Raw genomic sequence first — 17,583 nt, forward strand, 5'->3', positions numbered from 1 at the left:
TATCTAACAGAGTATTGAAAAAAAAAAGGTGTTAAATTAAGCAAATGTGTAACAAACAACCATATCTCTCTTGATATTCAGTTTGTCAGCAAATTGCCATCTTGCGAAAAAAACCTGTCTTTATTAGTACATCACTCATATTCTTTTAATCCTGTAATATTGTTTGACAACTTTCTATAAAGGTATGTGAACTCGGCAATGCACTTTTGTAGAATGTGACACTCTGATTTTTTTTTTCTGTTTTTCCACAAGGAAAAAAGAGATCAAATTGACTGCCAGCAGCTGTGCAGTGAGAGGGTCAAAGGTTGCTTGATTGAATTGCATTTCACGTGTACTATCTGCAGACCTCCACTGATACCCGGTCAGTGAGCTACATTATCAGTACAAATTAAAGTGTGCTGGTATCTGAATTTGTCGATTTAAGTACCCTGATTAAATCAGTTGCCATGGTGATTTTGGTTCCAAATGGCAGTTGGTTTGTTCATTCATTTAACATATTGTTTTATCAAAAGTAGGGCAGGGCTTCCATGAGTTTACAGTATGTGTGTTGAAAATGCAGATTTTGTTCAATCCAAGGTCCCCCCACCACTGTGAGGCTTGTAGCTTATTGGTCAGTTTGAATTTTATAATTTTGCATATAAATCTCAATCCACCTTCCTGTTACTATTAATACGTCCATCTGCAGAATACTACCAAGATAGTAATTTTAGGGCAGGAGTACCTTACGCCATTTTGTGTAACAAAGACTTTTGTTATAATGTTATTATGATAATACGCCCAGATATCATCATAATATCTGGCATAACTCCATGAGAGTGGCTTGTGAGGTCCATAAACTTTAATGAAACAAACTTTTATATACACATAGTGTGTGTATCTGCCTATTCATGATATATCTGCCCATCACAACTGATAATTGTATGTTACTGTCATCCTACACAATATAGTTTTTAAAAATCCTATCAATTCAGCTATTGGAAGCTGCACACAACATACATGCAGATTCACACAATACACAACACCTGTTCCGAACAATATCATGATGTCAGTTCAGTCAGTTCATCATTTATTACACAGACACAGACACACACACACACACACACATACACTCACACACATACACACATAAATACAAATACACAATAACACCATGCATTCATGGTCTCAAGACCATGGACACATTGAGAGATATCTGTCTCCAGAACATTACGTAAAGTTTGTCCATGCATACCATGTGAAAGCCAAGGTATCAAATTGATACATACAAGTGCAAATCCTCTGTATGGAAATTGTAGGAGTGCCTATGTCACATTAAAAGCCAAAAAAAAATGAAAATCTAAGCAAATAACAATACTTCTCTGTGAAATATTCTAGTTATGTCATGGATTAAATACTGCCAATGTTCTTCCATTCAAGAAAAGATGTACAAGAATCACTGCATATTTTCCCCGTCTTTTGTTTTCCAGGGTTTGGCCCAGTCACCCAAGTTCAACCAGACGGGTGTTATGGACACCCGGGAGTCCACCCAGATGTACCATCAACACCAAGCTGACCGGGAAAAACTGCAACAGCAACTGCAACAGAGAGAGCGTGAGAGAGAATTACTGCAGCAACAGCTGATGGGCACACCAAGTGCATCTTCCAGTACTGGGAATGTCAGTCAGTCCAGTCATCCAGGTGTAGCGGCTACTCCGCCACCGCTCCAAGTCAATCCAGGATTTCCTGTATCCCAGGTAATCATTTCTGTTAATATGAAAATTTTTCTCCCAAGCCAGAAAGAAAAATGTATCCATAAGAAATGGGTTGCCATTGGTCAAATATCATAATTGGATTTGCTGTATTAGTTAAAAGGCCTGTAGCTATAACTTTTGATGATTTTTTCATTATTTTTGTTTTGTTTGTGTATTGCAAATTCTCGTTCTACTCTCCAAAGCATTTCAAAACACCGACCATTTAGCTTGCCAACACTGTGTCTATACATGCACTGTTATTGTTTACATTTGAATTCTAGGCTGGACCAGAATTCACTTGTCAATAATAACAATGCAGTTTACACATGTACAGGCTGAGTTGACAAGCTGAACACTGTGTATCTCAACATGGTTTCGGGAATACAACAAGCAACTGTAGTTGAAATAAAAAAATAGTGTTTTAAAAAAAATCATAACTTACAGCTACTTGCCTTTAAGAACACACAACACCAATTTAATGTAGTAGTTGGCCTGACAGCGTCAAGCCAGGTCCCATTGAATAAATAAATTTATGTCAATGAATGACGCTGCTTTTTCAGGTGCTGTGTGTCCTCCAACTCTAGAGAATTCTAAATTCTGTGATTCAAATTTCAATGAAGGAAGTGCTTGACATTTCATTCAGCCAGCCGGCATGTATCATGTAAGATTTTATTGCGTCAAAGAAAACACTCTTGAGTCAGTTAAGAGTCAAATTTGCATTGCGGGCACACACTATTCTGGTTTTATGAATTCACTTCCCAAAGCCCCGGGAGAGGAGAACATTTCCATGGATTCTTTGCTGATCCAGCGTGCTTTGCTCTTAAAACCAAGCTGTGCAAAGTCATCGTAAGTGTCCATCAGTTGTTAGTGTTCAGGTAGGTGATGGTGGCGGGGCCCTTGACAAGGTGAAAGGTGAAACTCGGGTAATTTTAGAAATCACACGCGCCGTGAATAAGCATTATAAACGTGATGAAACTTGGCTTGCTAATTGAAGTGCCATGACCTCTGTCACCTAAACTTCACTAAAAACATCAATATTTGTGATAAGGTGTAAGCTACCTGATAGCCCCCACAAGGCCATTTTTATCAATCACGCGACTTGTGTAGTTCTTTCTCACAAGTTGAAAAGGACGTAATGCATTTTATTGAAGTGGCACATAAAGTGGTTGGGTGTGTTATTTTACTGGCAGTCTTCCAAACACTGAACAACTGCAGGTGCTCAACACTGTTTACTCAGCTCTCTCAGCCCTCATGTGTGTCTGTGGAGTTATCAAGTATAAAAGAGTGGAGCCCTTTGCAGTGTTTTTGCTAAGGTTTTGGAAGACAATTTATGGTTTTGGAAACCTGGAACATTTCTGTCATCCTCTATGTATGGCTTTTCAGAGAGGAACACTGCTAAATATAATTAGAAAACCATGGTACACTTTACTGGAGTACAACCCACAACAAAAGACTGCTTTTAGAAGAAACTTTCCTCACTTTCAGCAAAGATTGACTTTTCACAGACTACAGTAAATTAGTCAGCGTGTTTGGAAAAAGATATTTCCAAAGTCATTCCAAGACATTGCTTTATGGGCTTCAAAACATGAAAAAGACTATTTATCCACATAAGGTGATGAAAACCTATACACCACAACCAACTACTGCCAGGGAACTTCATAAAATAGTATAGAGGAGCTTATAGTTGAAAGAGGGAATAGATTTTGTGAATAAAATCCAATGACAATAAGAGTCTAATGCCAGATTTTTATCTCACGAAGATTTTTTCTTATGTCTTGACATCCATATTGATGATGCATAATCTTGATGATGTATTTTGTACTAGGTAGTTAAACACTTGCCTAATCATCGTTTTCATTGTGATTTTCTATATACTTTTTACCCTGTTCTGTGTATTGCGCACAATACTCAGAACTTATCTCGTGTTGTTCGACAACAGGTCTGTACATATCTATGTACAGGATACCAGGTAAACGGCATTGCTGAGTTTCTGCCCGTAACAATATCATACGCTATCTCACCATCTCTCTAATAGCCACTGCTAACAATCAAATAGCTTGCTCACATTCATTCTAACATAGATTTCGTTATCACTGCATCGGTTTAAGATCATGCCAAATCAGCTGGAAGGCAGTGTGTCAAAGGTGCTTGCTATCTCTTCACTGACAACAGCGGCCTGATCTAAACAATTAAATAATGCATTTGTTTGTCCTGTATCTTCTCTGTTTCACACACCCTGTTTTCAACTTTTAACTGTATAAAGTCCCAGCCAACCTCTTTTTTTTGGAGTTTGTTTCAAAAAAAATGGCTCCCTTTGCTGAGAAATGTCCAATAAAACATACAGAGAGACTTTGAATTATCCTGGTATTTAGAGATTTATTAACATTCAAAACCAAGCCAGTGATATCCTTTTTAGTATTCAGCGTTCATTTTAGTACTGTATTCAGTGTCCAAAATTCACCCTTTAATTTGCAGATTTTAGAAAATATAAAGAGTTCTGCCAATACAAGGGTGCATGACAGTAAATTAGAATTATGTGACCTACGAAATAAATCATTGTTTCTGTCATTTTTCTCTGAAATCCTTTTCCAGTTGTTTGTGTGCAATTTTCAAATAGTACAGACTTCAGAGCCATTTTATTCACATTGCACCCTTGCCAGTGTATTCTCTCTGACTCCACATCGGATCATTCCATTGCACAAGAAGCACAGGGGTGATCAGACGTATTTACCATCTCTCCTAATTCTCAATCTGCGTAACAGATGCCTCCACCACAAGCTAGTGTGGCACCTAGCCCTCGACACCACTCCCGGCCCGTCGGCCCCATTCAAAAAGTCCAAACCTCATTCAGTGAGCAGGCTAACCGAAGTGGTGGCGCTGTTCGTGGTCTGAACATGACCTACACGGCCCCAACTGGAGCCAGCCAGGCTGCGTCTCAGAACATGTACATCCACCATGGTGGTTTACCCCATCACTCAGGTGCTAGGCATGATGGGAAATCTCACACTAAGTCTGTGACTATGGTTAGTGATATAATGCTGTCAATCATCTTTTAAATACTTCAATATTTTGTGCTCTCCCTGTTAAAATTGTGATCGTCAGTATTGCATGTTACAAGATTTCATCTTCTGTTGTCTGTATTTGAAGTGTTCGTTGTGAAAATCATGGAAGCTACCTCGTGTCCAATTCAGGCTGTGGTTTTCTGTGCTGTGTTATTTGTTGTTCTGTGAGCTTGTAGGAGTTCAAATGTAAGCTGTAGCACATTTGTTCAACCAGGATAAATAAACTCACTGTCCGTTTTCACAAAGTACAGCCATGGAGCCTTCTCCAATAAAAGTTTGACCGGAACATCACACAAATTGAAAAGTTCTCGGTACCTCTGTTCCAAAATGGATCAAAAGGTCATGAAACTTCTGTCCATGATACAAATTCTAGTGTCAAAACTTTTTACCAGAAGGCTTCAGTGTGATTCATAATATTGCATGAATTATTAATGATACACATCACTGATATAACAATAAAATGCATGTGGAGAATGCAAGAAAATTAATGCATGAAATGTGAACCTGTAGTAGACGTCTTTACTCATGGAATGCTATATAATCTATCATTAAAGTGCCGGGTAGTCATTTTGTCAATTGAGTTACAGTCAGTGTTTTTTCCAAGGTTATGTATATAGGTAAGAGTGCGGGAAACCCACTACCAATTGATATATTGATACTCTTAGGGTTACCCCCCACCCCCCAACACAATATAATGGGTGAACTCGGGTAAATTTACTTGGGTGCCAGGGATGGGAAAAGTACTGACGACGGTGTAAAATTCCAATAGATTGGAGTGTTTTATTATTTGAAAGAGATCAATTATGCTGGTCTACTGGTGTACTATTTTTATTCTTGTTGATTTGCATGCAAAATGTATAGTAGGCTTTATTGGTATGATTTTATTATCCCAAAGCCAACTGCTGGATACTCTTTTGTTATTATTATATTATATCAAGATCTTATGGTATTTATATACTTGTATACCAGTACAACATTATCATAACTTATTGCTTGCGAGTTTTTTGTTTTCGTCACGTTACGTTATTTTCTTATTGTAAGTATATATACGATATTTATCTTATCCTATGCCATTATAGTGATGCAGTTTGTCTGCAATTTCAAATTCATTTTCAAGCTTTACTCCAATGTGAAATGATCCATGAATCTTTTTGGGCAGAAAGTGACAACATATGAATCAATCTATGTGTGAATTGAATTTTATCATAAATAGCAGGATTTTGAATTTTTATCACAAACAACTTAGTTCAGTTGAATCCACAGCAGCTGTTGCTATCCCTTGCAATTTTGCACTTCTCTGTAAGATAGAGAATATTCTTCTGGCACATGATGTCTGACGGAAATTGTTGATGTCTGTGGTCAACCTTTTCATAAAACAATTTGTGTAATATCTGTGGAAAGTACGCTGAGGCCATGAGTTGTATTTTGATCAAAATATTTTACTGCATCACTGTAAAATACCGTCCTGCTGTCCCATCCACCGGATCTGCCATTCTCAGCTTCTAAAAAGTCCATCCAGGACCCTTATGATAAAATTGAAACCCTATGATAAAGAAGTAGGTTCATCATTTGCATAGTACTGATGTAATTTGCATAATAGTATCAAATATAGATAATATTCTTGTCCTTTTTCTATGAGTTAAGTCTCTTGGCAGTCCCAGTCTAATCCTCATTTGCTACACATATTCATTTAGGCCAGTCTATATGTACTGTTGTCTACTGGTGGCAGTGTTAAGCTTTCCCAAAATAATCCATGTAACAGTTGGAAGGTTTTGTTGTGATACAATTTTTTTTCTGTCTATTTACAGGATAACCGATTTTTTCCGGTAACCACTCTTGAAGATGTACAAGCAATCCGCGCTGTGGCATTCAGTCCCTCAGGCTCACTGTATGCAGTTGGATCCAATTCAAAAACTCTGAGAATATGCGCCTATCCAGAGATCCCTTCGTAAGTGACATATTGTGAGAAAGACATGAAATTCTGCCCTCTGGAGGCCATGAAGTTCACTTGCTGTGATATTACTTAACCTGTTCATTCCCAATACCTTGTGGAAAGGTCCACATTCACCATTGATAACAATTGGCTTGGGCCAAACCATGGTGGTGAACGGGTTAAGCATATGTGGATATTGTGAAAGGTCGAATGAAAAGCAATAGAGTCTGTCATCAAGTTCATGTTGTTAAACTTGAATGTTTTTCTGTGAATTTACATACAAACTGACAGCTATGTGGATATTTCCTTGCCAAAATGAGAAAAATCAGTAATGTTTCATATATTTTACGCAGTATAGGCCAGATTACTAACTGCCACAGTAGTAAACATCCAGTTTTTGCAAAAAAATCGAAAGTTCAGCCATTTTGTCTTTTTTTCAGATCTGAACAGCCGATGAAACAACCCAATGTGTTGTACAAACGTAACCGACATCACAAGGGATCCATCTACTGTGTCGCATGGAGTCCCAGTGGTGAGCTTATCGCGACAGGGTCCAATGACAAAGCTGTGAAATTGATGAGATTTGACGCCAATAAATGCAATGCAGAGGGTAAGATATCCAACACTTTGAAATATACAAGTATTTATTTAACTGGCAAATACTGTCTTATAATTACGGTATGGTATGTGGTGTTCCACCTATTTTAATTATTTATGAACAGGGATTGTCATGTCAGGAAAAAGATTTGAAAATGTCATTTTGAATATGTTAATTCCGATGTGTTGTGTGGGGAATAAGACTTACAGTTTGCACAAAACTACGTTGTATATTTATGATACACGTTCAATATGGTTTGTGAAAATCTGACACTGACAGATCCGATGCTGGTAAGTAAGATGCTACAGTGTCTTCTCAATGGGTTAGGAAAGGTCCAACTAGCACCCCTTGCTTCTGTACTTGGTTCCATCTAGACCGCGGAAAACAATGGGGTGAAACCACTGTGTTGTTGTTAGCAGTTGACCCATTACACACACACACACACACACACACACACACACACTGTGGAAGTCAGCCATTTCACAACAACTGATACATGCAACACACCACGACAAGCTTTAAAAAGTCAGTGTATCTAACCAACCTGAAACTGCTCATTGACAGGTCCCGACACAGAGCTGACAATGCACAACGGTACTGTACGAGATGTTGTCTTCCTGCCGGACCCAAACAGTGCTCCACTGCTGTTGAGTGGGGGCGCTGGTGATTGCTCTGTCTACATGACCGACTGTAGTCGAGGAGAGAATATCCATGCCCTGTCTGGCCATTCAGGTATGAAAAATTTACATTAGGGTTATACGCACCTCGTCAGAACAAGAAGTTGTAAACGTTTGTTCAAAGTTTCTTCAAAATTCAACCCATTCTCTTTCAGAATCAAGATAAAAAATCATAGGTCAACATGCAAAGATTTAGATGAGAGAAATAAATTACCTCAAACCTACCGATATTTGAAATTCAAAATGGCCGCTTTCCCAATGTAAACTCTATAGCGAAAAGCAAATTTATAATTGTCACAAAAACAAGACATTGAAGACTTCATTTACTCCACAGACTTCAAAATCAGGTCACACAAGCAGCAGACCGGAAAAATAATGTAAAATTTTGAGTGTTTGGATATCTGTATCGGAGGTGTATTCTAGCTTAATGTATGGTACTTGAAAATGTTTCTATGTGTAGTGTGGGTATCCAGCATGTGTTGGTATTAAATGTCCCTAGTTGATCTGTCATACTTCTGTCCATATTATCACAAAGTAACACAACAGTCTCAACACTGTATTATTTCTTCACGTGTATTTCAGATTATGTCTCATAACAATAATAATATTACTTGATAATCATTATCTTTATTACCCATAAAATAATTCTAAGTCTTCTTTGTGTTGGGCTGCCAACAAATACTGAGATACTATAAATATTTTTGTACACTGTACTAGTATTACAGCAGAATAGATAGAGATGAGACAGTCATTATGCTTTCCAAAACGATTTTGTCAAGTTTATTGTTAAGTTAGTTAGCTGACAGGAGAGGAAATTTCATAAACCTGTAGAAAGTGAATATTGAAGTATGTATCCCTCTATTTTGCCCACTGTCCTGCATATACTTTATATTTTGTGTGTCTGGTCATTATTGTGTTATATTCACCCTTTCTCATCCTCTGCAGGGCATGTATTATCATTATTTGCCTGGGCCGACTGTATGCTTGCATCGGCCTCCCAGGACAAGACCATTCGCTTCTGGGACTTGCGAACGCCTCGTTGCGTCAATATTATCGGTAGTCCAGGATCTGACGCTGGGGAAGGTAGGGTCAGTTTTTCCGGTAAGACTACATTCTCTCTCTGTTTGCTCAAGAAACACTCCATATTTGATTGCTTTGCGTGAGAAATAACAGTGATGGTATCAGATGTTTCTGCGTATGCTGGTATGACTCTAAATAGGTTAAGTGTGTATCAACGCAGATATTTGATACTGTTTTTAAATCTTACAAAATCCAGTATGATACAAAATCAATATTTTACACTCTGTACAAAATAAAACACTCAAAGCCATCCACAGTAATTCGCTTCCTCTGATAAGTTATTTCGTGTGATCTTGCTTATAACTCCATCTCTGATAACATAATGAAAACAAATATTTAGTCTGGTCCAGTTAATATTTCTGAGAAGTGAGTGAATGATTGCCACAAAGGTGAGTTAGAGCCTTGTAGGAGTTTAAAATATTTGCAATGTAATCTCAATTTTATTTGCCTTTGTGTGAAAAATAAGAGAGATAGTTCCACAAGAAAAGATGAAGATCTGTGGTGCCATTGTCATGTGTGTTTATACCACCTTGCTTTTCACTGTGTCATTTGAACGTACAGCATTTGAGACATGATCATGGTTTTGGTCAGACAGGAAAACATGCAAATATCAGGAACATAACTTGAAAAGCACTAGAACAAAACTTTAAAAATATGGAAAAAGACACAGTTTTAAGCTGGAAAGTGTAATATGATAAAACACTCTTATGCATTATTCTGTGCTTCATATCCGGGTGTATTGACTTCCTGTCAATGTGAAAAAAATGTTGAACTGCCATGTCATTGCTGTCACGTCTTTAGTTACTACTAAGCGCTTTTGTTTTTTACAAGTCAAATGCCATTTACGTTCCACTATCATTGACAACATGAAGTGTTTTATTTTTGTTTTGTTTGTTTGACAGGGAAGATATTATTGTTACTCATTCCTTCAACAATGATTTAACTTTACTATGCCATTTACGCTTTCAGAATAAAATCAACTTCACAGATGTTTTCATTTTATATTAATCGGAGTAGGCATCTGTGAGACAGTCCATTGCCGGCAATGTCGTTATTCAAACTGAACTTGATATTTTAAATGTCTACAACTTCTGATACATAAGTATGCTGATGCAAGATTTCCATGTGTATATTCCAGGTAGCGCAGTAGCATCTCTGTGTGTGGACCCCACCGATCGTCTCCTAGCAACCGCCCAGGAGGATGGCACAATCATGTTGTATGACATCAGAGGAGCGCGCATTGTCCAGACGTTCAACCCCCATCAGGACGAGATCCGGTCGGTGAGATTTGCGCCGAACTCCTACTGTCTACTGACAGGCTCCTATGATACTAGCATTATGGAAACAAATCTCAAAGGTAAGACGTGTGTCGTATCATGCGTTGTTAAGCAGTGTGGCCCTGCCCACCAAATTGACTACTCTGCAAATTCACCATAATGGGTAGAGACTCAAGCAATTTCATTGCTTAAAGTGACAAAGTCGGCCATTTTTCATGAATTTTGTTTGATACGAGATACTACTTATATTGTTTGACTTGTTGAAAGATACTGAATGAATGGGTGACCATGCATATATTCGACCCCGGTGTTAGACATGATACATGAAACATCGCGAAAATGAATTAATGGTCATGACCTTTAATTCATTTTCGCAATGGTTTCATTTAATTTGTCTAAAACCGGGGTTGAATATATGCATGGTCACCCATTCATTCAGTATCTTTCAACAAGTCAAACAATATAAGTAGTATCTCGTATCAAACAAACTTCATGAAAAATGGCCGACTTTGTCCCTTTAAGTCTAGAACTTCACAAAGCAGCATGGGTATGGGATGTCATCTAGGCCCCATCAGCACAAATTGACTGCTCTTCCAATCATGATAGTGGGTAGAGATTCAAGCAAATTTCATTGCTGAAGTCTAGAACCGTACAGAACAGCATGGCTATTGAATGCCTTTCAGCTCCATTTTGCTGAAATCACATAAATTTGGGTTTTGTTGAAAGCTGTATTCAGCACTGCGCTGAGAGTGTTACACGGATGTAGACTAACAAGTTATTCCTTTCAGCCCATGAACTGCTCACATGACTTCACCCACTCACCACCTTGGTTTTGACCAAACCCATTGTTATAAATGCTGAGTGTGGACCTGTTCACAAGGAATTAGGGTGAACAAGCTTCCAATGTTTGAAGCAGTTGTAGTAATGTGACGGACAAAAATTCAATTATCACACCTGAAGTAACTTTTCCAAACTGGCTGAGTTCCCCCCATATTTTGGCATTTAGTTAATCACTAGTTATTTTGTTGTGCTGATGAACTCTTCACATGCCTTTACCCGATCATCACCTTGGTTTTGTCCAATACATTATCATAAATTTCAGATAATTTGTTTCCCAAATCCAAAACTTTGTGTGAAGACCCCCGAGTTCCTTGATGATACCGAGGAAAAAGTTAAAAAACTTTCTTTTTCAAAGAAGTGTTACCTTTATTTGGATCAATCCACCATTTACGAAGGAACTCACTGCCTGTCAAATTCTGTTCCATCACTGTTAGTTGCATTGAGTTTGAAGGGGTCATTGTACGCTCTCATATCTGCAATTTTCTGTTGCAGGTGACCTAACTAAGCCTCTAACAACTACCGTGGTCGCCGAACACAAGGACAAGGTGATCCAGTGCCGCTGGCATCCAACTCAACTCACCTTCCTTAGTTCAAGTGCAGATAAAACTGCCGTGCTTTGGGCCAAGCCTAATTAGGGGAAGCAAGAGACGGTTGCCGTGCCAACGGAGAAAAGATACAGTTCAACCTTGGAGATGTGATGCATTTCGTGAAATTAATCTGTATTCAGTGCTTTCAATCATATGATCTTATCTGTTGGAAAAGTCTGTTTCCACAAGCTGATGAGAAACAACGAAATGTATGAAAGGAAACTTTTGGAAAATGCATTCGTCAAAATATTCACCAATAAGGGAGGTTCAGGATGGGGTGATGTTGGCGCTAAAAATTATGCATATCTTGCAGTGTTTGTGATCATTAAAGCTTCCAATGTTTTACTCACCGTTTCAGATTTACAGAATGTATGGACAAAAATTACGTGTACCAGGGTGTGTGTTGTTTGCACGCGTGTTTCATCCAGATGCATGCTGCTGATGTTTGTAAGATTGTTGGTCATCCACATACCTTCTAGAGATGTGAGTGTTTTCAAGTAATTTACAAAAGAAACTAAGAAGCTTGTTTCTCAACTTTTCTTTTTTTTTCTTCATCAAGTTCTGTAGTTATAGTCTTGACACTACAGAACTGTGTAGTGTTGTTTCACTTACTGTGATGGATAATTACCCTGTAAGTGTGCACTTATGCTTTTGGTCAAAGTTCTGAGTACGATGTGAAACAATTGATTTCATGGACTGATCAGGCGCAAGTTAATATTCTTGCATTCTTCACTGAAATAGGCAACATGTATTGTGAGTCATTTGAAAGAGGTTGGAGTGATGGACAGGCTGTGGCCATCTTATTGTCATCATTATCAACAAATTACAAATAGCAAACTCTGAGAATGACAGCCATTTTGAATTTTGCGTTTTGGTGAGTCTTCAGACAGTTTGGGTGTGTAGTTACTGAATTAGTATAGTGATCCCCAGGTTGTCTCTTGATTTTGACAGACAGTAACTAAAGTTTCTTTGAGCAAACAACTATAAGCAAATATTTCCAGTATTGAGGCACATATTACATTAATTCAAAAAAATGGGTGTCATGACAACCATACCTGCTCGCCAGTATCAGTTCACTAACATGTAAGACTTGAACTTGGTGGTATTTTCAAGTGGTTTACTATTAACAAATGAAGCAAAAAATTAGAAAATGCATTCCGAAACCAATTCCTACTTGTAAACTGATTAGAATTGTATGTATAAGAGTAGATATTCATGTATAATATGTATATGTATGTAACGGAGTTGATAATTTATTGTTGATCAGTGTAGAATTTTCAAAAAGTGGTACATACTGTGGTATGTTAGTGTAGTTCTTGAGTTTGTTCCACATCATGTGACCAAGCATTCACGTTTTAGATCCAGATTTTTCTGGGTGATCACAGCAAAACTGTCCTCAAAGGAATGGTAGGGGCTGTGCTGTATTTGGTGTTAATCCTGGTGTTTATTATTGTTTTATTGTTCAAAATAAGAGTAGATAAAAAAATATATGAAACAGTTGAATATTTAAGATGATTTGAATATGCTGAGCGTAATCAAAGAAAGAGTTACAGATTAAGTTACCAGAAATCTGTTCAAAAAGTTGGAATGCATGGACACATACAGAAATGAAAATTGTTAAAAATAAATAATAAATAAGTAATTAAATGTAGGTAACATTAATAAGCGTTGTTTCAGTGATCATACTTCATTGTTGGAATATTTTTGAGAAAATTAAGCTTGTTCTGTTGTAAACGTTCAAAAGCTTTGCATGAACAAGGAAGGAAGGATTAAACTGCAAGATTCATATTTTAAGGTTTACTGAAAAGGCTTTTTATCTTGCCGTAAAATTGTTGTCACAGAAGTTCCACTGGAGTTTTTCTCAAGTCTAGGAACGTAGAAAAATTCACAAGACCAGACATGGCTCTTGTAAGTCATGTTTCTAAATTTGCAAAATTCGTCTTTCACGTTGAATGGTGTGTATGTGTTTGTTAGCACAGTGATCAGCCAAAAGTGTTATTATATCCACATTTCAAGTTAGTCAAGTATTTAACATAACACTTTAAAATGTTTACCTGTTAGGAATTTACCAATTCCTTGTCTTTGCTCTCAACCATGGAAGACATACATATACATCCGTAAAACAAAACACTGTTCTCTCATTTTAGGGTTTGAGTCATTTAAGAAATGGCCACAAATGTCTGATACACAGTACTGGCTATGGAAGTGCTAGTCCAAGTTAGATGTTTCTCATTGACCTGTCCAAAGTCGGCCTCAGATAAGCTTTGCATGCATTACTATAGAGAGCGCCCTCATGTGACAGCTGTTCCATTATAAAGAGGGAGTCTAAGATGGACTTCGCAGCAAAGCTTCTAAAAGTGGAAGCCAGACTTTTATCACATTACGACACTTCCTTATCATCTAATTGCTGTCTTTTTTATGCGACTTTGTGCTCTACAAACAAAAAAATTCAGATTTCAACTTTGCTACAGTGTGTTGAAATAGGCAGTACGCTGTTAATCTCATTTGCAACTGAAATATAAAATAAATATTTACTTGCAGTTATAAGATGGGAGCTGTGTTATACTATTATCAGATGTTTCCACATTGATGATTCCTCTCATTGGCTATTTATGTGACATATGTAAAGTTGTGTCCACTCATTCAATGCTCCTCCAGGTCAAAGTTCACTTGATGCATCATGGAAACACCATGGTACCAAAACAGTGGGTCAGTTCTGTTTAATCAGTAATGACAGAGATGTATATGTATGTAAACTCAGTAATTTTGTAAATTTTGCCTTATCTGTTCAAAACGCTATGTAGTGTAGTTCAAGAGTAGTGGCTGATTACATGCCTCAACATTTCAATTGCTTGTGTTTTATCAGTTTTACAACTTTAGTAGCATATCACCATAGTTTGTCCGCAAAATGCTTTGAGAACAGGTGCTGTATTGACGCTTTTTGAACGATTTTCAATAGAGTAGTGTTGGCAAATCACTGAAATATTAACAGATGATAAATAACAGCCATACCACAGCATACACCCTCGCCACTGAAGTGTTAGCCCAACGACCGTTTTCTGCAAACAGATATTTTTTTAGTAAGTCAATTTGAGAACAGTAGAAAGTGCTTCCGATGGCCTCAGTCTTAAATCTGCACTTCAAGATTTACTGTTAAGAACAGGTTTGTGTCTGAGACGATCTGAATTTGAGGCATATTTTCTGTAACCTTATTAAAAAAGTACTTATAATGTAAAAATGATTTTTTTTCAAATTTTGATCTCACCGATTAGATTTTCGCACATTGAGGGTCAAAGGTGAAATGTGTTGCCCAAACTACAACCCGAACTTGTAGCTACATTACCTGCCTCAGAGCAAATCAAATATCTGACAAGCATTACTATAATTTTCCAATCTTGCACATGATTTTCCAAACATTTCTACTCCTATTCATTTTCAAGCGAGATGTATACATCTAGAGTGGCACACTGTACAGTTTGAAAAAAAATTGACAACTTTGTTTTTCCAGAATGCAGTAACTTTCAGTTCAGATTGAGGCAGCTGCATTGTGAACTGTGACCTATGGCCTGTGATGTTTTTTCTGCTAAAGTGTCAGACTTGGCTCTTTCTGTGTAATTTTTTAGAAAATTAGATGAAAAGCTCCAACCCAGTGCTAAAACACCAGCTGTCCAAAATAATCTGTCAAAGGAAGGTGAACATCGGTGTTCATCTGTGGTGTGTTTACAGGTCTGCTGAAAATGAACAGTTTCTCTAATTTCATCAAAAATATATTCTTGCATCTTGTGAAGTTTTTAGGAAGTCACAGGTCACGAGTTGGAACTTTTGTCTGATCTTTCACAGGAAATGTGCATGGTGTTATGTCAGTCAGTCTCTGGAATGTAGAAACTATGAGCATGTAATTCAAAATGTCAGTATTGAAAAGTATTTGTAGCTCTACTGACATACTTTATTCTCTTCTTTGAAATTTTTCTGATTTTTGAGTCGTGTAGTTTTTAAAAAACATTATGGCAGCTGTTTTTAGCATACAATGTGAAATATTTGTTTTTGTTTTTATTGCTGCAGCCATTTTAATAATAATTGCCATTGAGTCTACATGAAAAGGATTTTGATTAAAAAAAATAGATGACTATGCCAGCATGAAATGAGAAATCAAGGGGAGAGAAATCAGTCTCCATATTACCCATCATGCAACACTTATGAGATGCTGTGACCTCTGACCTCTTTTGATCAGTTTGTAGAGCCATCACAAAAGCAAATGTATATATTTTGCAATTAAATGCTGGGCATTTTTTGTAGCACCTCCGATGAATCGTTTTAGGAATTTTCAACAAAACCAGTAAAGCAGGATTGTGTTCCGGAATATTATCCATCACCACTAAGAGGAGTGAACAGAATCTCTCACAAAGAAGATTAGCAGTTCTTTCAGTTTAAATTCTTGAAACAGAAAATTTATGTTTTATGTAGTTTTTAAAAGAATAACTTTCTCTTAATTGTAAATAATTTCATGAAAATTAGCGTTTACTTTGGAGTTTGTTCTTTGTATATTTTTTTCAGATTTTATTTTTTACAGATTCTGATCATTGGATTGTTTTCGTTTTTTTTTCAGTGTGAAAAATTTATTTTTCGCTTAATGTTTAGAATGTGTTTGTACATACTGAGGGTCAAAGTCTCTTCAAATGTCACTGTTTTTAAAAGGAAAGAGTATGTGTTCCAATAAAATAGATGTCATTAAAATTTATCAATGGAAAAATGCAGGAACTGTCTATGATGCTGTTTGTTTTTCTTTCCTTTAAAGAGACTAGCAAGATACTTTTTATATTTTCGTTTATTTATTTGTTCCAGAAACTAGGTAAATTTTTCTTTTCTCATATGAAGTATTCTGAACATGCAGTGTTATTGTTGACAAATGAATGGGACTAAAAACCAGTGGTCACAAATTAACAGTAGACATGTCAATACACGCTGCTTTGACAAGTTGAACATAAGACATTCCTATGTGATTTTTGGGGAATCAGAAATTATTTTTGTACAAACCGACCAATTGAGTGGAAAGTACACCAAAAGTTACAGTGTGATGGAGTTTCTGAGTTGGTTGGCAGAACTCTGCTTGTCAAATTTATTCATTTCGATCAAAAGCCCTTGACCTAGACAAAACAGTAAACAGAGCCGTGACTGCCAGGGTGCTGTTTGATATCTAACAGAGATGACTATGGAAAGATGTGTTGAACATTTTCTCATGGCCAAAATGTAACCATACAGTTGATTAACTTTATGTTACATATGGTACCTCCATTATAATCTAACAGAACATTAGTACGAGAATGTTTATCCAATATTTTATGAACAGGATTTTGCAGTCGACAAAATGCACATGAAAATGGTAGCGTTCTGATGTAGTTGATGTCAAATTTACAGCTTCACCGTCAAAGCAAAACCGTTTTCACTTGGTTGGCATCTTTATGAATCTGATAGCTATCCCAACATTTTGTGAGAGTTATATCTAATATTTTTTCAGAGAAGCAGTGTTACCATCTTGGACACGCACCTGTTCAAATGAAATAGATATTCTGTGTTCTGAGTAGATACTCCAGCGCTACCCAAGCTCAATATGCTAAACAATGTAACAGATATTTCATTCATTCCTATCTTATGAGTTTCACAAAGCATATCTGAATGATTCCACACAAGAGGATATACAAGTGTGACAAAACGTATAGCATACATGTAACATTTATCACCATGTATAATTTTCCTCCAAAAGTGATTCATTGCAAGATAAAGCTAGCTAGAAACCAGTGA

At 37.0% G+C, this 17,583-nt stretch overlaps 2 protein-coding genes across 5 annotated transcripts in view; both read left to right on the forward strand.

Moving 5' to 3' along the window:
• The window catches only part of LOC139114054 (WD repeat-containing protein 47-like), a 28,204-nt gene extending 11,666 nt beyond the window's left edge, over positions 1-16,538 (forward strand). Inside the window, exons 2-9 of one of the 4 annotated variants that reach the window (XM_070675539.1) lie at positions 1,467-1,733; positions 4,493-4,753; positions 6,601-6,740; positions 7,166-7,335; positions 7,888-8,055; positions 8,946-9,101; positions 10,219-10,437; positions 11,690-16,538. In XM_070675539.1, the coding sequence (XP_070531640.1) occupies positions 1,467-1,733; positions 4,493-4,753; positions 6,601-6,740; positions 7,166-7,335; positions 7,888-8,055; positions 8,946-9,101; positions 10,219-10,437; positions 11,690-11,832 (1,524 nt within the window). In that variant the 3' untranslated portion in view covers positions 11,833-16,538. The remainder of the gene's footprint in view (positions 1-1,466; positions 1,734-4,492; positions 4,754-6,600; positions 6,741-7,165; positions 7,336-7,887; positions 8,056-8,945; positions 9,102-10,218; positions 10,438-11,689) is intronic. The other 3 variants (XM_070675541.1, XM_070675542.1, XM_070675543.1) reach the window with 3 other exon arrangements.
• LOC139114055 (L-fucono-1,5-lactonase-like) overlaps positions 1-17,583 on the forward strand; it is an 84,276-nt gene that overhangs the window by 30,114 nt on the left and 36,579 nt on the right. The window lies entirely within an intron of this gene.

The sequence above is a fragment of the Ptychodera flava genome, chromosome 16 (genome assembly GCF_041260155.1).
Source record: "Ptychodera flava strain L36383 chromosome 16, AS_Pfla_20210202, whole genome shotgun sequence".
NCBI lineage: Eukaryota > Metazoa > Hemichordata > Enteropneusta > Ptychoderidae > Ptychodera > Ptychodera flava.